This window comes from Phyllostomus discolor, chromosome 1, assembly GCF_004126475.2.
Source record: "Phyllostomus discolor isolate MPI-MPIP mPhyDis1 chromosome 1, mPhyDis1.pri.v3, whole genome shotgun sequence".
Lineage (NCBI taxonomy): Eukaryota > Metazoa > Chordata > Mammalia > Chiroptera > Phyllostomidae > Phyllostomus > Phyllostomus discolor.
The window spans coordinates 161,157,760-161,180,621 of record NC_040903.2 but is presented as its reverse complement, the minus strand read 5'-3'; the positions used below and the strand labels follow the sequence as shown (position 1 = coordinate 161,180,621).

Below are 22,862 nucleotides of genomic sequence, written 5' to 3'. Positions count from 1 at the left end.
ACACTGAGGGAGTGGAAGGGGGTGAGCAGGGACCGGGAAACATAGGGTCTAGGTTTATAGTATTGTATTTGTTTTGATACATGCCAGGAATTTTAAGCAATGGAGAGCACATTCTGGTATTCATTTTGGAAAAAGCACTCTGGCAGAGTATGAAAAATGCAGGTGCTTGGTCACATTTTCAAAAAATGTGCCCTGGTAGGCTGAGTCACCTCATCTTAAATCGATGATTTACACTGAAGGGAAAAAATGACAGCCTCCTGTGCACTGACAAGGACTTGGAGGTGTCGCTGAGACCTGTATCCCCACCCGTGCAGGAAGCCCATTCTTTCCAGCAGGAGGGGCACAGAAATAGGGAAGCAGGAGGTAAATGCTGGAATGGAAGAAGACACTGAAAGATAGGAAAAGCCAGAGCAGCCAGGGAGGTTAGGAAAACCATCCTTTCAATCTACCTTGACATGGAGCTTGGGCCATTGGAATCTCATCTCATGACAATTTTGAGACGGGAGTTCTACCATACCCCCTAAATCTAGCTTTTCTGCCCTACTAAGTCTTATGCTTCCCGGAACAGAAATCTCCATGCGTCACTTGCTTCCCTGAGTTACTCAAGCCTTGGGAAGACAGAACAGGACATTCAAACAACTTTTTTGTGTCAATGCCAGAGACCCAAGAGGAGTGTGATGAACAGGAACCTGGCTGAGAGTCACCAGGTGGTTGTCTGGGCCAGTGAACTCTCCCCGGCCCTAGGCACCAGGCAGTCCTTGGGGGACCAATGGGCTCTTAGGATGCTAAATCTACAGAATTTGTTCAGAAATACTACACGAAGTGTCTGGGGAGGCGCCCCCTGGCTCCTGCCATCTCTTCATAGTGCTTCTGCCATTCCAAGCAGAGGGAGGCTGGACGGCTTCCAAACAGTAAACATGTAATTTTCAAGGAGCCGACAGATCACTTTCAATCAGACAGCTCGGCTCTCATAACGCTTCTGAGCTCATTCTCTGAGAAACGCTCTTCCTCATCAACCGAGGATCTGCTAAGAGGATTTCCGCCCACAGCCTCACCTGGCAAAGCTGCACAGGCGACTAAGTCTGCATCCCCAGGCTTAAGTCCTCTCCACGAGCCCAGAATCCAATTTTAAACCGCCAGCTTGTTACTTCCTGGATACTCCACCAGTGTCTTTCAGTCAATGGGTCCCAAACCAGCTCATCTTCCCCTGCCCTGACTTTCCTGTCTCTGTTAGTGGAATCACTGTTCCCTCTGCTACCCTGGCTGGAAATGTCTGAGTCATCCTTGACTCATCCTTCTCTTACTCTCTACATCAAATCAACTACCGAATCACGTAGTATCTATTTCCGAGATGCCGCTTGAATCTGTCCCCTCCTTCCTACTGCCACCAGCCCCTTTCGGTGTCGGCTGCCAGTACTTCTTCCCTCTGGGCAGGCACATCCTCACTTACTCCCTCGGTACTCACCCACCTTCACACTGCTGCGCATCAGGCTCCTCCAACCCCAACTGATCACACCCCTCCCTTACCAGCAGCCTGATGTGCCTCCCACTGCTGCTGCATTAAGTATCAACCGTCTTTGAGCTTTATAAGTGACAATTCCTTTTCTAATACTTCATGTTCAAGTTCAATTCATTCATTCCTGGTGCAGGATATAATGTTTATCTTTTCTTGAACTCCCATACATGATTTTGCAAAAAAAAAAAAAAGATCTTATGTTACTAAATCCTATATTATCTGCATTTATATGCTTGTTTTATCTCCTTAGAAGATACAATGTTTCTGTGTTATTAGTCTCACATTTATTTTTACTTCCTCTAATAGTTTTACATACCAGGTGCCGCTCTTAGGACCCCCGTAAGAAATAATTTACTCTCACAAATATTCTAATTGTATCTGCATTTTACTGGTGACAGAACTGAGATACAGAGATGTAGAATACCTTACTGAGGTTCCATAACAAGTGGCAGAGCCTGGATTCTAATTCACAGGGTTGGACCCTGGAGCTCAAGATCTTAACCATTGCATTCATATTTGTCGTTGTTACCTGCATTCTTAATATCATAGTTTGGCTTTTGCTGATGTTGTATAACTGAGCTGAAGTTTAAGACATGCCCATGAATGGTCAGAAATATCCATGGTAGGCAGGGTTTGTAAATGTAACTTGATAGCAGGAACTGATTAAAGGTATTTCTCAGGAAATAGCTCTAAAGCTGAGACATCTTTGTGCTACTTTCCCCTCACCTGTTCTCTTTTTTTCTTATTCCAGTACATGGGCTGTATTGAAGTGCTGCAGTCAATGAGGTCACTGGATTTTGGGAAGAGAACTCAAGTTACAAGGTAAAAGAACAAAAATGGGAGAGGCTTTAAGGACTGTCTTTTATTTTTATTTTTAATTATAGGAGGAAGTTTATTTAGAAAGTCACAGAGGTAGAAAAAGTGAGCTAACTGGGCTGTGTGGGCTCAGGAAAGCAAATTACAAAGTCAGAAGAACACTATTTTTTTATGAAAGTCACAAGAGTGACTGGAAGGTAGAACATAGTCCAGTGACTTTGGATAAGTGGCTGTATCTCATAATGTGAAAGATTTTTCAGTTCTGTGGCAGAGCACCTGAATTTTATGTGAGAGCTGGTAAGATGGTATAGTCATAGAAACAGCTGCTTTCCCAGGTACCAAAAGTATTTAAAATTAGGCCTAGAGATTGGACTTTACAGAAGGTCCTGTTGACCTGTTGAAGAAATAGCTGACAAGAAGCACAGAACTGTTTCTCATCTTCCCATTTTGAAAATTACATTCATTTAACAATAACTCCCCATTCCCTGCCCCATCTCCAGCGCCTGGCAACCACCATTCCACTTTATGTCTATGAGTTTGACTACTCTAGGTACCTCATGGAGGTGGAATCATACAACATTTGTCTGTTTTGATTGGTTTATTTCACATAGCATAATGGCCTCAGTGCTCACCACTGAGCCAAACAATATGAATATTTTGAAGCCTGTTGATATATACCGCTAGGTTGTTCTGCAGAAGAACTGTACTAGAGGATTCTCCCCTCTCCTAGCCATGCACTTAATTTTGTTAGGATCCATTTTTTTTTATTGTTGTAAACTTTTAAGTCTGCATTTTCCTTTGGTTTAGTAAATGGTGAAAGGTGCTTTCTATGCCATGAATTTTCAGTGTGTGATTAAGGTTCACACCCGAGGGAAGGTGTCTGGCGTTGTTTCTGGATATTGTTCTTTGTAGATGTGTCTATACATGATTTGTGCTCTGGGCAGGTTTGTAGAAGCCTGGGCAGGTTTGTAGAAGCCTGAGGTTGGTGGTCTCTTTTTTTAATTTGGTGGTGGGGAAGGCCTCTCTGAGGAGAAGCCATTTGACCTAATCCCTGAATACAGTGAGGGATCCAGCCACAGCAGTGTTTGGAGAACAGAGGGCAGGCAGAGGAGAGACGGCCACATGCCCCATTGGTCCATAGCATCAGCACTGACATGGCCTCAAACCTGGGCAGGTGGTTTGGTAAGAGTGTGAAGAATGCACATTTTCTCCCAGGAGCGGATACGAAAAAATGTCCAGTTTGGCTCCAAGTCAAAGGAGGGAGAGGCTGTCTGGATGGGAGATTCATAGGTCAAGATGCCCTGTGGTTCAAGTGGCTTGACCTAAAGTCAGCAGACTCCAGCCCCATTAGCCCAGGGGCCTTGTCTCTGGCAGGGCTAGAAAGCAGTGAAGCTGATTTCCACACATCAGGGCTAAACGTTAGTCTCCCTGCTTCAGAATAGTATGTTCTAGGTGATCCACTCTCAGCTCCTGACCCCCTTCTCTGGAGCAGGCTGAGTCTGAGGTACTGTATCTGGTAGCTACTTGGACTCAGTAGCAGACCTAAGATTCCCTGACCCAGATGGGGGAAGGAGAAAAACCACCAAGGAAAGAGAGAAGACAAAGAAGATATAAAATAAGTATGACCCACTTTAAGGAATTAACAAAAATGGAAACTTACTGAGCAGAACAGTGATCATGCAGAATTCACCTCTGAGTTTCTTTAAGTAATAAATTCCATGCTGGTATTTGACAGAAAATTCAATGTACAAAAGAAAGTTTTATACTTTCTTCCCCGCAAGAGCTCACACACATATTGTTGACATTCGGAGTGATCTTTGAAAGTCTTGGAGACTCTAGGTCTTGTAGGACCTTCTACAAGTGGGTATAAGCTTAGGTGTTAGTGCACAACAATAGGCCTTCCTATATGTTACCCGGGTGGGAACATTTTGGGGGGATCAGGATCTTTTCTTTAGGCCCCCCTCGCCTCTCAATACTAGACTGGTGCGGTCAGTGACGGATGTACCTCAAAGCCATGTGTGTGTTGCCATATGCGTGAGAACAATGTGATCAGTGTAAGAAAATGGTTCAGTTTCCCCCAAACTTCTAATTTCTACCCTGCCTCCCAAATATTTATTTTTCTTCTGTCTCTTAATGTTTTCTTCTTTATCTCATTTTCCTTTCCTCTCTCAACTTCTATGTATTTTGACATTTACCCACTACTCAAGTTGCTTGATTACCAGTTATCTTAAATGTTATCATTAAAACATTACTGTTGAATCAAATTTCAAGTGATTTCAAGTTTAATTTTCACATATTGACTAGGTTTCATTTTTCTCATAATTTTACTTAGTGCAAGAAAAGACATTTCAGGGGACTAGAGTTCTGAGAGAAGGAACTTTGTTCCGTGTGACCACAGGTATCTCCTGACATTTACTGTTCAACCTAAGGTCTGTCAGGTGTCAATGCTGATAAAACTGTGTAATGAATTGCCACTCCAACATTCAAACAACTTATTCAGGCCAGTGTCCCACACTGGTAAATGGTCTTACCATCCCTATCCTAGTTCACACATTTTTCCAGATAACAGGGAGACACAGTGTGAAGTTCTCGATAAGAGGGGAGGAGCTATGACTAAGACCCGCCAAGGTGACTCAGCGTCGGAAGCAGAGCAGAAGGGTAGAGTACAGTTATTGTCTTCACAAGGGACCTGTCTGCCACTGGTTTGAGGGCCGGATCCGCAGCATCTAGGACACAGAAAGCACTCAAACAGAGCAGCACAGGAAATAAAAAGGACAAGAGGCCACTCACTGTCAAAGCTCCCACTGCACTTTTGTACCTCAGTCCAGATTCAGTCCTGGGACAACCCTGGAGTGGCCGTTACTGTCATTCTGCCCTCGATTCTCACCCAGGCGTTTATCTTCTTGACTGACTTAAGACCAGATCTCAATTTTTAGTAACTGAGTATTCATGCAAAAGGGCAAAGCAGGAGGTTTTTCTTGATAGTAAACAGAAGCAAGAAGCATTAGGAAAACAAAGGTTCACAGCCGCAGTTGTCTTCAAAATGACTGGAAAACAATACTGAAAGGAAATGAGGAAAGGGGGAAGATGAAAATCATGCTAAGGATGATACAGTCATTTGTACTCTCCTATAAAAATCTCATCGTGAGTTTAAAAACAAAGCTAAAGAAAACAACAACAAAAAACCCCTCATTTGACCTGAAACACGCACATGTGCAAGACAGCAGGTGTCTAAAACCTAGAGCCTGACTACCCTCCCTTGAGTAAGCATCCACGTCATGCAAGGAAGAAGTCTCTCTCCCCCTAAGGATGCCTCCTTCTTTGTGTTTATGTGGGGACCTGCCTCAGGTACTGAAGGAGGAATAAACCCATCAAAGGCAAACACTGTAGGTGGAGCTGGTGGGATGGGCTTGGCTTCCAACCGTGAAGAACATAACTTCATAGCAAACTGTCAATGGGGACGTTTAGTTCATCACCACAGGGCATTACACAGGGTGGGGCAAAAATTGGTTTCTGGTTGCCTGTAGGGAAAATAATACAATGGCTAATAAATAATACTAAACAATAAAATAATACAAAAATAAACTCTGTGTTCTGCGTACTCACAACTGAACCTCCTTTCGCCCCACCCTGTATGCCACAAGGGGTAAAGCACACTGCTGGTGGGAGGGGCCTCCAGGTCACCGGCTTACTACTCTGTCAGCCTCCTGCATTTTTTGCCTTATATCTGTAACTTTTATTAGGTAAAAAAAAACCAGGCAGACAAAGTGTGAGGCACCCAGCACAGGGTGCCTCACCATGTCCACACCATGCTCCAGGATAGCTGGGAAGATGCAGCTGGCATGGGACTTGCCTCCTGAGATTGTCCCTGGACATCTCTGAAGAAAAATGGAGAGTGGTTAGAGAATGGGTGGTGAATGCTCATTTTCGGAGTCCTGGCGTAAGATTCATTTTCACTAGCTGATCCTCAGGGACTGCATGGCATGGACCATTTATTGCATCCATTCCATGGGGGACAAAAATCCTGGCTAGCGTTTTTTTTGTACTGCTGCTGTAGATGCCGCAAGCTGTTTAGGCAATTTTGTACTAGGTAAAACAGCAAGGACTCAGAGACCATAATTCAGAGGATATTGTAATTGGACTAATTTCCTGTTTGAAATGTTATTGCTCCTGAGCAGTGATTCTGCAAATTTAGTTCATGAGCTTAAAGTTGTGATTCTTTGGCTTCAACAGGACATTAAAGGCAGTTCTTCAGAGACAAATGCGTATTACTTCTGTGTGTGTGTGAATAACCATTAGATAGATGCAAAGCAAGTCCAGGATGCAGCTAAACATTTACCCAAAGACCTGTGCTTGTGGTTTCTAAGATATGTGAACATTAGAAAGTATTCTGTAGAGGTCAAATATGTTCGTATAAGATAGCTACATTAATAAACCCATTTGAGTACGGGCTGGCATTTATCTAAACCTGAGAATTGTAGTAATGGGATTGGTTGCAGCTACACATAGGTAAGTGTACCTTAAACTTGGAGGAACTGTATGGCGTCTGGTGTGTGTGTTGACTTGTGAGGAGGCCATGGAGTTGGGAGTAGGATTGCTGCCCACATGGCCTGCAAAATGAAGACCATCAGAGAGGGGATAAAAGGCTGAGTCTGTTAACTTGCCAGGCAGGGGAAAGCTCCCCAGTGAAAACTTTACTGACAAGAGTGGTAAGGATAAAAAATACTGAGGAGTTTTAAAGTTCTAATTCATAGTATTCATGCTAAGGATGGAAAAACATGTACTCTGGCTGAGACGGGATGTACCTGGTTGGATGAAAAAAAGTTTCACTGTTGATTGGTCAGGAAAGAATGTTAAGACACCAGTAAAGGTCTTGTGTTCTGGGGTCAAGGTTTATGACCTTTATCAGCTAGTGAGAACAAATGAAAAAGGGGGACCCCCCAAAAAACCCAGAATTACCTCCTGGAAGGCAGGTCCTTGTAACACAGGCTTCTCCAACTACATGAGTGTTCTAGGAAACCATCTGTATCAGTTTACCAGTTGGCACTGTTGTGAGAGGCTACGTTCAGCTTCAGTGAATGTTTTTTGAAGAATCTTTCAGTGCATTTGCCCATTTCATGATGGGTGATATTCCAGCACACCTGCCCACGTTGTGCTGGGTGTTCAGCAGTTTTTGACCAAAAACAGCATGACCCTCACGCCCCATCCTCCCTGTTCATCTGGTCTCACCCTGAGTGACATTGTTTTTCGTTTCCCTGGATTAAAAAAGTCCTCAAAGGGGAAAGTTTTGCCAGTGTGGAAGAAGTGAAACAAGAAATGGCAGAAGCATGAAGAGGCATCAAAATTGACAAGTTGGAAAACTGTTTTGAGCAGTGGAAACAACATCTTGATAGGTATATTGCCTCAAATGGAGACTACTTTGAAGGTGACTGAAGTTTAAACATGTAAGAATAAAAACACAATTTTTTATAATAAATTCCAGTTTTGGGGGGCTCCCCCCTCGTACAATAAAACATAATAGTCAAATACTCCTAAGCAAACACCGGTGTTAGTGGAAGAACTTCCTTTCACATGAGAGTAGATGTCAGGAAGCCCTTGCTGGAGGTTTTGGGGTGTGTGTGTGTGTGTGTGTGTATACAATAACCACCTCTCCTAGCTTCATGCTCTACTGCTCCTCAGTTCCTCACCATCTGTTTAGGACTGGGTTCTCACTTCTCACATATCTGAGGTGAAATTGCCAATTAAAGTCCTTTTAGAAGACTTCAAAGATCTAGTAGTAACAAATATTTCCAAGCAATTGGGAAGAGTTTTGAGAGCATGCCAGAGTCAGGTGAAGAAAGAGAGGGCATGAACGTCAACAGTACCCTTCTCTTCATTCACTTCGCACACGTTTCACATACAGGTAGGTGCACAGTTACTGTGTGAATGGACAGGTCTAAGGCCAAGAGTATAGTTCCTAAAGCAACCCATAGAATGTGAAAAATATTTGCAAACCATATATCTGGTCAAGAATTAGTATGCAGAATATATAAGGAATTATTACAACTCAGGAACAAAAACCAAAACCCTATTAAAAATTGAGCAAAGGACTTGTATGGACATTTCTCTAAAGACGACATACAGATGGGCAATAAGTACATGATAAGATGCTCAACATCACTAATCATCAGGGAAATGCAAATCAAAACCGCAATGAGATAGGATTTCACACTCATTAGAATGGCTATTTAAAAAAAGAAACAGAAAATAACAAATGTTTAAGAGGATGTGGAGGAGCTGGGAACTCTTGAGCATTACTGGTAGCAATGTAAAATGGTATAGCCACTGTGAAAAACAGTATGGGATTTTCAAAAAATTAAAATTAGAATTGCTGTATTATCCAGAAATTCTGCTTCTGGGTATATACCTAAAAGAATTGAAAACAAGAACTTGATTAGATATTTGTATACCTATGTTCATACAATAAAAGCATTATTCACAACAATCATAGATGGAAACAGCCTAAGTACTGACTGGCAAATGAATGGATAAATAAAATGCAGTGGCCCTGGCTGGTGTAGCTCAGTGGATTGAGTGTAGGCCTGTGAACCAAGGGGTTGTCAGTTCGATTCCTAGTCAGGGTACATGCCTGGGTTGCAGGCCAGATTCCCAGTGTGGGACACAGGGGAGGCAACCACACATTGATGTTTCTCTCCCTCTCTTTCTGCCTCCCCTCCCTTCTAAAAATAAATAAAAAAATTTTTTTAAAAGAAAATGTGGTGGACACACATACACATGTACTGGAATATTAGTTAGCCTTAAAAAAGGAAATTATGCCAATTGTGACATGAGTGAAACTGTAGGGTATTACACTAAGTGAAGTAAGCCAGACAATGCATGGTACTACTTACATGTGGAATCTAAAAAAAACGTTGGACAAGAAAACAATAAAGTTTAACTTGTAGCAACAGAATTGCATGGCAGTTGCCAGGGCTGAGGGTGGGGGGAAACGGGGAGACGTTGGTAGAAGGGCACGACTTTCGGTGACATGGTGGTGGAGGTCTGGGGAGCCCATGTGGAGCGTGGTGACTGTGGTTGGTAATTTGTGTTGTATAACTGAAAGTTGCTAAGATGCTAAATCTTAAGTGTTTTCACACACAAAAACGGTAAAAAGGTGATGGTGTTTGTTAACTAACCTGACTTGTGGGAATTTTTTCATAATGTGTATGTACATCAAGTCATCACCTTGTACATTTTAAATATTTTTCAGTTTTGTCAACTATTCCTCAATAAAGCTGGGGAAAGGGGGAAGGGAATCCTGACACCTGCTACAGCACGGATGAGCTTTGTTGTCTTACTCTGTTTGTGCCGCTACAACAAAATGCCACAGACTGGGTGGCTTACAAACAGCAGAATTTATTTCTCACAGTTCTGGAAGCCAGCATGTCTGTGATCGAGCTGCCCTTGCCCCAGCTGCACACGTCTGGTTGTGTTCTCATGCAGCAGAGGGGGCTGAGGAGTTCTGTTTTAGGAGAGCACTAGTCTCATTCATGAGCTCCTAAGACCCACCAACTAATTCCTTTTGGGGTTCAGATTTCAACATACAAGTTTTGGGGAGACTCAAACATTCAGACCATAGCAAACCTTGAAGACTAGCTTACACCAAAAGGGGGATTTCTTGGAAGGATATTGAGGCGGCTCATGGGATCCTGTGGAAGGACAGGGGTCTGGGCTCCCTGAGGCCTCAGCAGCCAGAGCACAGAGACTCCCCATCTCTGATTCTCTCAGCTCCAAATATCAAATGATCAGGTAACTGGTGATCAGGTTTAATCCTGGATCAATCATCTTTGGCCAGGACAGAATTGCACTGCGGCAATATGGTAATTCCCTAAGTCATGTCCTAGGAAGGGAACTGGCTGAGGGAGAAGGAGGTAGGGGAGAGGGAAGAAGCAGGAGGAGAAAGAAGCTTGTCAAGTGGAGGTAGTAGATGCAGTTCAAAATGGATTTCTACCTCAAAGGGAAATGAAGGCATTAGATCAATTTCTTTGGACAAGAGAGAGATAGAGAGTGGGAGGGGGGAGATATTGGGACTGGGACTATTTAAGTCATCCCCAGTCATTGGGACTGGGACTAAAATTTAAAGTTGGCAAAGTCGTTAATCGAATGTCTCATTTTATTATAGCTAGTGCACTAATGTTAGAACATGATTCGAAGGAGCCGTGTTCTCTGTGGTGAAGAACACTTGGAGACCACGTGGGTAGGCATTGTGTTTGTTCTCGCCCTTTTTCTAGGACGTAGGGCATTGTTTTAATATTTGAGTTATTTATAGAGGTTTGTAAAATGGTTATTATTTTTTGTTCCACGACAGACTGTTTACAGTTTCTATATTTTATTTGCCAAAAAGCCATTGGTCAAGAATGAAATTCCCAATTATAGCATCCTTTTCCATGGAAAATATGATGTACTTTATGGAATGGTTTCTAAAAATATGTTGCAGCTAAAATCAGGGCCTGCTATTTTATCCACATGAATATATAAAAACTCACAGATGTGTAGATATTACCACACATATGCATATGCTACAAACACACATTCTCAAATAGATGATATACACACATACATTCGCTGACCCAAGTGAGAATAGTTAGCTGCCTGTCCCTGTCCAAGTATGGATGGCAGTGAATGGCCTCAAGTGTTTGAGGAGAAGCAAATTAACTCAGTGCTTAAAATGCATGAATGTTAAAGCCTATGCATTTTGGGGAAACCTCATTATTTTTAGATCTGACTGCAGAATGAAATAGCTTTATCCAGTGATTCCCTCCACTCTCCCCTCTCCCTGCCCTAGGCCGTCTTTACAACATGTAGAGCCGGACGAGAATGCATTCAAGTATCTCTCTCCCTTTCATGGTCTATTTTGGCTTTGTTTGGGAGTTAGTACTGAATATTTGTAGCACACCAAGCAGTCTCAATTGTACCCTGCAAACATTCTCCAGGAGCAAGAAAGTGAGTTTCTAATTTTGATTTTGACAGTGCTCACCTTCTGGTCAGAGTCATTTTACAGTGCAAGAAGAATAGGCCTTTGGAAGCATTGTTCTGGAGATGCTCATGCTGCAGTTGCTCAGAGAGTGTTTCCCAGACTGTGTTTGGCCGAGAAGGGTTTGGGTCCCCTGTGGTTCTGTTTCAATGGAGCAATCATGAGGGCTCCATCATGCATCGTCTTTGGGCTTGAAGGTTCCCTGATCTGTGGGCCTAGTCCATGGTCTGGTAGTTGTCAGAGCCACAGTCCCTGGGGCATGTCGGATTAATAAATATTTATTAACAGAGAGGCTTCAGGGCTTCTCCCAGATATTGACATGACCCTGGGGGTCTTGAAGGCTCCATGGTCACTGCTGGTAGTCAGAGAAAAGAACTAGACAATCAATAAATATGGAATCTGGTATCCTTAATTAGGACAAATTCCAGAAAAAGGAGCTCTTAGGCAATTGGGTCAGGTCCCTGGTTCCATGATAGACTGTCTGGCACATGGGTACCATTTGTATATATTACTGAACAAAGGACTAAAATTAAATTCACTGAAGATGCTCATTTTGGTTCAGAGAGCCTTGGGGGTCCAAGGAGTTGATTCAGATGAAGAGTAGGATTTCTCAATTCACATAGAACTGGCTAAACTTCTACTACTTTCTAGTTCAGGGACTCAAACATGATTTGCAGTTATTAGCAAAAACTGTGTAGAGAAGTTTATTATTAATTAATAGCTACCATCATCAGCATTGTCATCATCACAGAAGTTAACATTTATAAAATAGATGTTCCTATTAAATGTATTGTGCCCATGAGGATACTGAGACATTGCAGAACGCACCAAGGTCACCTAGCAAGTTAATCCGTGGTGGAACCAGAAATCATATCCATCTGACCCTCGTGTATTATGCCTCAGTCAGAATGAGAATATTAAGGGACAAAACTCAGGGAAATGCTGAAAGCCAGAAGAGACAGAATAAGGAAACACTCATTCCTCAGGCAGGAAGTTGGCCTGATTCAAGAAGCCAGGTTCCTGGTTTGTGAGTTCCCTCTGGGAGACTTCTCATACAGAGGCTCATAAATCTGTAGGCGTGGGTACTTTCAGTGTCCTTTTCTGATCTCTGCTGAGGAAAAAAAGAGATCGTGTCAGACGGTGGTTCTCAAATTTTGGCCTGCAAGAAAATCAGTCACTTGGAGGGCTCGTTAAAGCGGAATGTTGGGCCCCACTCCCAGTTTTTGTTTCAAGAATTTGTATGTCTGACAAGTTCCCAGATGTTGCCACACTTTGAGGCCCCAGGTGTAAGGGAAGCCCACCTTGTGGTTTCAAAATGAGGTTTCCAGTTGGACCACAAATCATATGGAAACCCCTAGTTTTGGAAAGGTGGTTCCCCAGAAAATCCCAAACAGCACAAGGTTTTTATTTTGTTTTTGAGAGGACAAGGGTGAAGCCTAGGGAATCCCAGAGCAGTGAGTTTTAATTTTGCTGTATGTGTATGTATATGTAGCCAGAAAAATCAGGATACAGTTTTTTGGGGGAAGAGCGAGCTAGATGGAAGGCATTCATTAAAGGCTAATCTCAGCCTGAGAGAGCCTTCGATAAAAAGAGAGCTTTGTGGCCAAAGAAGAATGCAGGACAGTTGGTGCGTGTCTTCACCTGCCACGCAGATGTTTCGTTTCCTGTCGGTATTCTCCTTAGCAAAGCTGAGGAAGGCCTGATGGAGTAATGCTCAGCTCTGACTCCTTTAATTACACATGAGTTGTGCCTTGTGAGAGCTGCACCTACTCTAGGAAAATGTGTATGTTCACGTATGTTTGCACAGTAAGAAGGTGGATCTTTTTGATCCAGATCATTTGAACTGCTTATGAAATTTCTCTGCAAATGATTTTTACACTGTCATCTGTGACAACACAGATTCTTAAAAAGAAAGTTTTGATCATTAAACTTACCTGCTGAAGTTGAACTACAAAAAAAAAAAGATGTCCTTTAATTAAGCGTATGTGCCAATGTAAAGTAGCATAATTCAGGCCGCAGCTCATTAGCAAGAGTTAGGCTGGACCCAGAAACAGACTTTAGATGGAGAGTTAAATGCAAGAAGTTTACTGGGAGGGCTCTCACAATCCCGAGGGAGTGAGGGGTGCAAGACTGGGCAGGGGGCAGGTCGAATGGTGATGCTGACTCAACAAAGGCTTCAGCAGATCTGGTGGGCAAACAGACCAGGCCTTAGAAACCCGTATTTACTAGCCACTGGTTGCCTCCTGCCTCTGGGAAGGGGACGTATCTGTAGACAAGGTAACTGCCTCAGAGAGAGGACACTTTCTAGGAACTCAGCTGTGAGCTGCTAGCAGTGAACACTCCAACAATTGGGAATGAGGACCTCTCTTCTGAGTGAAGTGTGGGTTATATAGGAGGACAAGGATCGTATGGATTTTCATGCCATAGAGCTGTAAACATTTATGTATTGAACACACGGTATGTCCAAGAAAGTCTGCTACATGCTACAGGTTACCTAAAGAAAATCAGATAGGCCTTCTACCTTTCTCGAAACTTGTACTAACCACTACCATTTGTACAACAGACAGAGTCAGGCCTCTTGTACAACATTGTATCTGAAGTATTCCGGTTATAACATATAAGAATACTCTGCTGGGTATGAGGGGTTGTAAAAAGCAGGTTAGACAAAGTTATTATTTTTTCTACTTTTTTATCGAATGTATTGGGGTGACATTGGTTGATAAAATTATAGAGGTTTCTGGTGTGCAATTCTATAATACATCATCTGTATGTTGTATTGTGTGTTCACCACCCAAGGTGAAGTCTCCTTCCATCATCACTAATCCCCACCTTACCTTCTTCTACCTCCCCCCACCCCTAGACCCAGTTCTTAAGCAGGCAGAAATTACAAGGATAAAGCAATGATAATGGCTAGCATTTATGGAGGCCTTGTTTAAAGCACTATTATTATTGCTACTTTATATATTAAATAAATGGAGACATAAAGAGCTTCAAAAACTTGCTCAAGCTCACAGAGTTTATAAGAAACAGCTAGATTTTTAACAATGGCTGTTTGATGGCAGAGCCACTTAACCAGCTTTCCTGCTCTCTATTATTCTGGAGGAGTTAGAGATAAATTAAAGCCCCTGACTTCTTTCCTTTTATCATTTACTGTAATTTTGCACTTTTGTTTATTTTGTATTTCCCCAAGCACTTTGTACTGGATTATACACATCGTGTCACATAATGAAGCTTATTTGATGTTTTAAAAAAGAAGTTTAGCTCCCTCCACTCTCCTTCCACTGCATGCTGGTAGGAGGGAAAAAGAAAGGAAGATAACAATTTACAGTTTGTAAAAGGAGTTCCATAACCCTTCTATTTACACAGTACAAGACTCATCTCTTATACAATCTAGCTTCCTGTACCAAGAAACTGAACAAGACCACTTCCAAAAGACGTGTGAATAACCTTCATCTGTAAAGACTGGAAGGTTACATTCTAACAGGTTTCCTGCCATGCACAAGCGAACAGCAGACCTCACTCCAAAGCCTCTTACATTCATTTCTCGTCTTTCCAGAAGAAGGGCCAGCAAGCCACAACCTGCCGGCCAAATCCGGCCTGCTGCCTGATTTTTTGTTTTGCCACCTTTTGAGCCAAGAATGGCTCTTGACGTTTTTTAATTGTTGGGGAAAAAAACCAAAAGGAGAATATTTTGTGAATGTGGAAATTATATGAAATTCAAATGTCAGTATCTATAGGTGTTATTGGCACACAAGTACACCCATTTATATATTGTTTGTGGCTGCTTTTGGAACTACAACTGCAGAGTTGAATAGCTGCAATGGAGACTGTATGGCCCACAAAGCCTAACATTTTTGCTACCTAGCCCTTTACAACAAAGGCTTGTCGAGTGCTGCTGCTGAGTGGTTCGCAGCCTTAGCTCTGTTGGAAACACTTGCAGGAGCTTTCAGAACTCCCAGTCCCCAAGCCCCACCCTGTAACAGTTAAGTCAGTGTGTGCAGAGGTGAGACCTAGTCTTCAGGGTTTGTTAAATCTCCTCCATGTTTCCCCAGTGTCCAGCCAAGGTCCAGAGCCACTGCCTAGAGCATAAATGTATTTTGAGGGGCAGATGGACTAGGCCTCTTGCCATCCAGGCTGCCAGATGGGAGAGAAAATGCAGGTCACTCATCACGACCTGAGTGTGCTGGGGGGTGATGTGAGCAAAGAAGTTCAAGACCTCCAGATGGTTCACCTCCCCAATGAGGAGATGGCAGGGATGAAGGGAACCAAGGGAAGAGGAAAGGGTGGATTATATCAAATATTTATCCCAGCATATTGAGTGACTAAGTTGAAGACAGATTTGTGCCCAAATGGAATATCATCCAATGTACGGGTGGTGTGGCCTTCCTCCCTTACCCTAGCCGCTAGAAACAGGTGACCTAATTCTTTAGCACCCACTAAAGCAACCATCTGGCTGGAGCTGTAGAGCACAGCACCAGGCCTCCTGGGCAATGAGTCCAGGTAGACGTTTTCATCAGCTGTGTGGTCCATGAACTGATCAGCTTCAGCGTCACCTGGGAGGCTTGTTAAACTGCAGATTCCTAGGCCCCAACCCAGATGTAGAGAGTTAGAATCTGTAGAATCAATTCCAGGAATCTGCATTTTAACCAGCATCCTAGTTGATTCTTCAGAACTTTAAAGCTTGATCACCACTTACCTAAGTGCTTACGCCAGTGAATGCCTAGCAGGTGTGCGGGCCGCAGCTGTCGGACCATTATTTCCCACAGTGGACGCAGCTGGGTAGGCCTGTTACTGATTCCTTCCCGAGGTGCACACGAACATTAAAAAATGATGGAATTCTCAAATAAAGTCATGTGTGTGTGTGTATGCCAAAGGGCCCTTACGAAGTTTTTTTTTAAAACACTGGTGGCAGTTGTACACTCATTCCACTGACTTCTGCCTTCCTCAGTATTATACCTCCATGGAAAACTGTTTTAAATATCCAAATAGCTCCAGTCTTTCTTTTTTGACAATAGGCATAATTTTTGTAAGTTGATCAACATTATTTGTAGTGAAATGTGGTGTATACAGTGAGTGACTAACTTGGACCAATTTTGTTTTTTAAAAAATGAGCTTTGACTCTTAAGTGACCACACTGAATGATTAGTACACTCTCCAGCTCCAAAAGATGTCCTTTCATAGCATTTTGAATGCTTTATCTAAGACAGAGTAGTTTTAGAAAAATCCAGTTTATCTTAAGGTAAAGGAGAAGAGTCTTTTGGATTTACAAATTCCAGCGTGTTTCATATGAAATCAACCCCATTTCTCTGGTGTCATTTTCATAGGGCTTAAATAGTTTGAAGGTGTGTAAGTCATCAGTTTGCGGTTACATGTGTTTGCATTTTGAAATATGTGACAACAGGAAATCGTTGTCAGGATAGGAGAAAATGACTTCTGTTCACTAAGGGGAGACTTGCAGGGGAGGTGCCATAGCGGGGGGACAGGATGGTCTTTTTGCTTCGTTAAAGTGCAATAGATGCGTCAACATTTGTATCAGAGCCAAAGGGCAGAATGACGGAGTGGACAGAGCAACCTGTGTTTTGTGGTTGCTGGAGCAGGGTAGAATTGCAAATGTACTTTAGAATCAGATTTTAAATATGATTCAGGCTGAATGGAGCAGTGTGATAAGTTAGTGTGAGAATAGATGCTGTGGGTTGTACTGGAGGGTTTTATTTGACCACTCTGGGACCAAAGCACCCCTTTCTAAAGTGAAAGAATGTACTTTATGGGCCGAGTCTACCCTCCTAGAGTGCCTGGGCGATGCCTTTGATAGCACCACAAAGGGAGTTTGAAGCTTTCGGTTTTCAGCTGTTCTCTGAGCATTGACTGCATTCATTGTGCGCTTATCGCCATGGAGGCCGGCTCCTGTTCTAAAGTGTCCTGTCTGAGAGCTCGCACAAGTTCTGGGGCAACTTCAGTTTCACCAAGCTGAATGAAATTGAACACGTGGATCACTGAGCCTGGATGTTCTAAAGGCAGAGATTTTTTAAAAAGGTACTAGATTCCCTAGAACAATCAGAACAACATAATACCACACTGATGTGCAGTCTGAATTATACGTCCCCTCATTTATCAATATGAAGGCTGTTTGAGACCTTCAAGTGACAGTTGTCCCTTCCATATTGGTCACCGATTTCCTTAAGGATTCACGTTGGAATGATAAGGAAAGGAAAGTCCCCTGGGAAATACGGGTGAAATTGGGAAAATTTAGGCTTTGTCTGCCTAAGTCTTTTTGACCCTTGTTTTGGAAAGGGTCTGGCTATAATTAAAATTTATTCTCATTTCTGTTGGCCTGGACAAAACTGAAGCTGCTCCTTCACTCGGGGGTGTGTGTGTGTGTGTGTGTGTGTGTGTGGTGGAAGGTGGGGAGAGCTGCCTGTAACCACTCCAGTGGGCTCTTTGCCTGGTTTCGTGTTACACATTTTCTGGCTTTCCTATTTACTGAAGAAGTGCATTTTGACATTCACTAGAAACAATTTGTCCCACAGCCCCACCCCCCAGTAAATGCTCCACTTTGTCTTGGATTGTGATATTGCCTTCCAAACTTAAAAATAAAGGGGAGGGGGGAGGATTTAGGCACCATTGCTTCCACAGGAGCTTAACTGTTTAAGGGTTAAAGACACAGAAAAATTGTAACTTCAGTACTGTAGCGACTGTGGGTTGATGAAGAAAGGTGGCTTTGTTTGCATGATTAGTTTGGACTCTGTTAAGACAGACAAAATATCTTTTTTTGGTCTTATGGCGTAGGCCGGGTTTTATATGCTTAAAAGCCAATCTTCAATTGCATTCTCATTCTCTTACATCAGCCCACTTCTCCCCTTCCCGCTCCTGTGGCAAAACAATAAACAAAGTGGCCACTGTTGGTGCCGTGGGCGTTCCTCCCGCCTTCCCTCCAGCACAGGCTCCCAGGGTGGAAATCTTGAGTCCTTTAAACTCCACAAGTTCTGCTCCTCTAAGGGAAGATGTTTGCTGAAGGTTTGCTAGCTGGAGAATATCTCAGAGCAGGTCAGCTCCGAAAAAGGGTGATGCAGAAATGCAGGCTGCTTGGGCAGCTGGGGGTGGCGGGGGCACCCCCAGTACTGCGAGAAATCCCTGCGTGGGGTTCTCTGTTTTCTTTTTCCTCAGCATTTGTAAAGTCAGTGCTTTAGGTCGGAGGGGGTAGCTGAAACTTCATAAAAGCATTGAAAGTACTATTTGTTCTCGAAAATATTACAGTCAACCTCTTGGTCCTGGTCTCAGGGGAAGAAAAGACCTTTGTAAAGAAAGGCAACAAAATGCAGGCATGTATCTGTCTTCCCGGCTGGAGTTTCAGGAGATGTGTTAACACTGATATCAGCAAAGAAAGCAGAATTTGAGAAGTTATTTTAAAGCGGTGGTTCTTAACCAGGGATCTGTGGATTCCCGAGAGGCCCACAAATGGTTTTCTGGGGGTGATGGTGGGGGGTTGGGGGCTGGGCCCTCTGATCGAAAAGTTTGTACGAACAGGCCTTTTACTGGAGAGAGAGTGTGTGACTCTCTTCCGAGTCTCAAATTAATAACTACTTTTTGATATTTTTTTCTTTGTTCATTGTGGTAAAATACACATAATATAAAATTTACCATCTTAACACATTTGTAAATGTATAGTCAGTGCTATTAAATACATTCTTATTGTTTTGCAGCCATCATTATCATCCAACCCCATCATTCTCTTCACCTTATAAAACTGAAAGCCTGTACCCATTCAACAGTAACTCCCAATTCTCCCCCCGCCCCCCCCCCCCCCCGGCCCCAGCACCACCAGTCTCTTCTCTGTCTTTATTATTTCGACCACTCCCCATACCTCCTGTAAGTGGAATCATGTGCAGTTTGTCCTTTTGTGACAGGCTTTTTTCACTTAACATAGTGTCCTCAAGGTTTATCCACATTGTAGCATATTGCAGAATATCCTTCCTTTTTAAGGCTGAGTAATATTCCACCATCCGTATGTATGGTCCCACAATTTGCTTATCCATTCATCCACACGTGGACACTTGGGCCGCTTCTATGTTTTAGCTATTGTGAATAGTGCTGCTAGGAACATGGTGTACACTGTAACCATTTTTTAAAAGCAAGTTCATAAGCACAAGCTTCCTTTCTTCTTCTGAGCAAAGTTGTCTATCAAGAGAATTTGAGTTACAGCGGCAGAGATGAGTAGTTGCAACAAATAAACTCTAAAATATTTCCTGTCTCGTCCTTTACCAAAGAAGTTTTCAGACTCCAGTGAGCCCTTATTCACTCTTGCTCTACCTCACTTTATGCTCTAGCAAGTCACAGAGGACTTGTAGTTCCCCTCGTATTGTGATCGTTATGTTTTGGTATCCTTGCACAGAATCTTCCTTCTGTGCAGAATTCCCAAACTCCACTCTGCCAGGAAGGTCCATCCTTCCAAACACTTGAGAACTGCTCATGCTATAAAGCACTCGCTTTAATTCAAATTCTCAGCTTTACTTTTTGTTAGAGCATATTGACTGTTAGTATGAGAATTAAAAAAAAAACAATGTCTGGGAAAGCACTCTGTAAAACCTCAGGGTATTATATAAAAAGTGAAAAGTAACAACTTCTAATAATAACTATTATTATACTTAGCAGCATCAATGTCCACCTTTGTTTCTACTTTTATTGCAAACCATTTATAAGGAGCCTTTTAGACCAAAGCACTCCAGTAGACCAGTAGGCTCTCGTGGAGTAAAGGGCCCGATAATACCATTCTTATAAATACTTCTTTATTAAACACCAAAAATGTAGTGGGGTGCCTGCACTAGTTACTTTGGTACTACCAGAGCTCAATTTGGATCAATTATATATGCCTCATCCATTACTGATTAATCATTAAGATGACTGAAAACATCAACCAACCATAGAAAACAATCCAACCCTGTCTATCATCCTTCTGTTTGACTGCAGAGACAAAGTTCGGAATTCTAGAGAAACAATAAATATAAAATCCCAAGAACATATGCTAAACCAAAAAGTTATTCTATCTTTTGGTTGCAGGTACTTTTGAAAAAAGCAGACAAGATAATACCTTGAGAAGAGTTTCATTTATCCAGAAAAAAAAAGAATTGGAACTAAAACACACATTAGAAATCAGAATGATGCCTAGAATTTGTGGGAATTCTGCTCATCTCTCTCTCTCTACCTCTCTCTCTACCTCTGTCTCTCTCTCTCCTCTGACTGCTCCTCCCTTCTAAAACATCTCATAGAAAATATTTTGATGAAATACAATATATATATATATAAACGTAGTGTGTGTGTTAATATAGTTTACTAATTTAAACAATGATCTCTAGGGGGTCTGGAAAAGAGCTTAGAGATTTCCATTTGCTTTGTGAAAAGTTTAATATATGCATTGAAAGCCACACGATGAGGGTTCATGTTACGCGAGTGAAAGCTCGGGTGGTTATGAATGCTGAGTCCCAGAGACAAAAGCTCTTAGTCCTAACTGCATTTCTGGAGAGGAGGGCGCCAGCTCATTCACCACCTCCATTAAGGAACGACTACTTATTTTAGTGGTGCCTTTCTCTCAGGAAGTCCAATATATAGTAAGGCAGAAAAATAAGCAAAGGAGGAAATTTGTTATTGATTTTCTTTTCTTCTGTGAAATTACATGAAAGCTCAATGGCTTGTTGTAGTAATTTAGTCAATAACGCTCCATTTGAGACCACCTAGAAGTTCACCTCTCTCCCTATCCTTTCCAACTTCCTCTAGTGTCAGGTTCTTTTCTATTTAATTGTCTTTGGTGCTGAGATACTGTGAAGCTTTTTATTCATAACGCCACAGAGAGGATGATGCTAAAGGTAAACTGCAAAATATTCCCAGTCAAATCCTGCCCCTCCTTTCTGTTTACAAATCAACAACACTAAAACCAAACCTGAAAATACAAGGGAAAAACAAGAGATGAAGGTGAATGGTGGAACTGCTTCTTGTAAAGCAATTTTTCAGTATTAGGGCGTTGCTGGGTTTTCTTAGGTTTGAACTGCAGAAGTACTAAGCATGATTATTATCTCCTATGAGGGCAGGGGAAAATTGTTTACTTCAGGATCACCGTTATATGTGTGTACATTTTATTCATAATGCTTGCTAACATTTACTGAACATTTACTGCACGACAGATAGTGCGCTAAGTCTTTATATGGTTTTCGTCCCATAGGGAAGCAATAAGTCGCCTGTGTGAAGCTGTCCCTGGGGCACATGGAGCCATAAAAAAGCGAAAGGTAAATATCGGTGTGGGTTTCTTGTTTTATATTCTCCCAACTATGGGAAAGATGATATCAAAATAGTTGTTAGTCTATCCCACCATATGAGTTAAGGTCCAGGATGGCCTTTATTAGTTGGCGTAATCTTAGAGATGCAACTCAAAGTTGCGCTCCTCCCTACAATTTTCCTGATGTGCCTGACACTGTCTTAAATGGTGGTGCCTAGAGTGGCAGCGGAGGAAGCACTTGGGTTTCGAACCAGAAAATCTGGGGTCCAGGCCTGGGTCTTTATTTTCCTTTGAACATGGTCTTTCCTCTCTCTGAGACTCCATTCTTGTTCCTGTAGCTATGGTGCTGAACCAGATGGCCAGTTCAGTGCCTTCCACTTTGAATATTACATAATGTATGTATTCTACATTTTAATGTTTTAGACTTTTCAGTTCCTTGGCCTATTTTCAAATGGAAACTTGGGTGCTGGTACAGGTGAGATGATAAGACACACATAGAAGGAGCTTTTCATGACGAAAGAGCACAAGTTTTGAAGTTAGACTTGGGTTTAAATCCTGCCTCTGCCTCCTTCTTTTAAAGAACAAAAACTCAATCAAGTAAATTTGAAGATCAAATTGGCCTTACTGAGTGATTCATGAGTCGGGCAGCACCCCATCTGATAAACAGAGAGCTGCTCCAAGAAGCTGTGCAATTTAGAAGGATTTTATAGGCAGAAACTGTGCCGGACAAGAAAGTTATTAGCAAAAAAGACCAAAAGAAAGTACTGTTTTAGGCAAGGTTACCTTCCATTAGGGAAAAGCGGGGCTCTTATCAGGCAGATTGCCTCAGTTTCCTTTTCAGGATGCTGAGGGCCCATATGAGAGATTATCTCATTGGTTCTGACCAGAAAATTCCAGATTGACAGGTTAAGACTGCATTCCTGGAGAAGGCTGAAACTGCAGTGAGGCCAGGCATTACGTTTAGGTTCAGTGTCATGGGCTTTAGCACAAGTGACTCCATTTGGGGCCTGTGGTTTTTCTCCTTAACACTACTAACTGTGTGAACTTGGATAAGTCACTTCGTCACTTTACCCTTGGGTCCTTGGTTTCCTCATCTGTAAAATTGGGGGAAATAGCACTTACTTTGTAGAGTTGTGTAAGAATTAAATGAAATGATGTCTACAGAGTACCTAACACAGTGTCTGACACATTTTAGACTTTCAACAGCAATGGTAATTAGAATTATTGTCATTAAGCTCTCAAACCTAGAATGT

General features: G+C 42.4%; 1 protein-coding gene across 1 annotated transcript in view; it reads left to right on the top strand.

Moving 5' to 3' along the window:
• The window catches only part of SHC4 (SHC adaptor protein 4), a 105,825-nt gene that overhangs the window by 27,837 nt on the left and 55,126 nt on the right, over positions 1 to 22,862 (top strand). Inside the window, 2 exon segments of the mRNA XM_028507612.2 lie at positions 2,268 to 2,338; positions 21,556 to 21,619. Of these exon segments, the coding sequence (XP_028363413.2) occupies positions 2,268 to 2,338; positions 21,556 to 21,619 (135 nt within the window).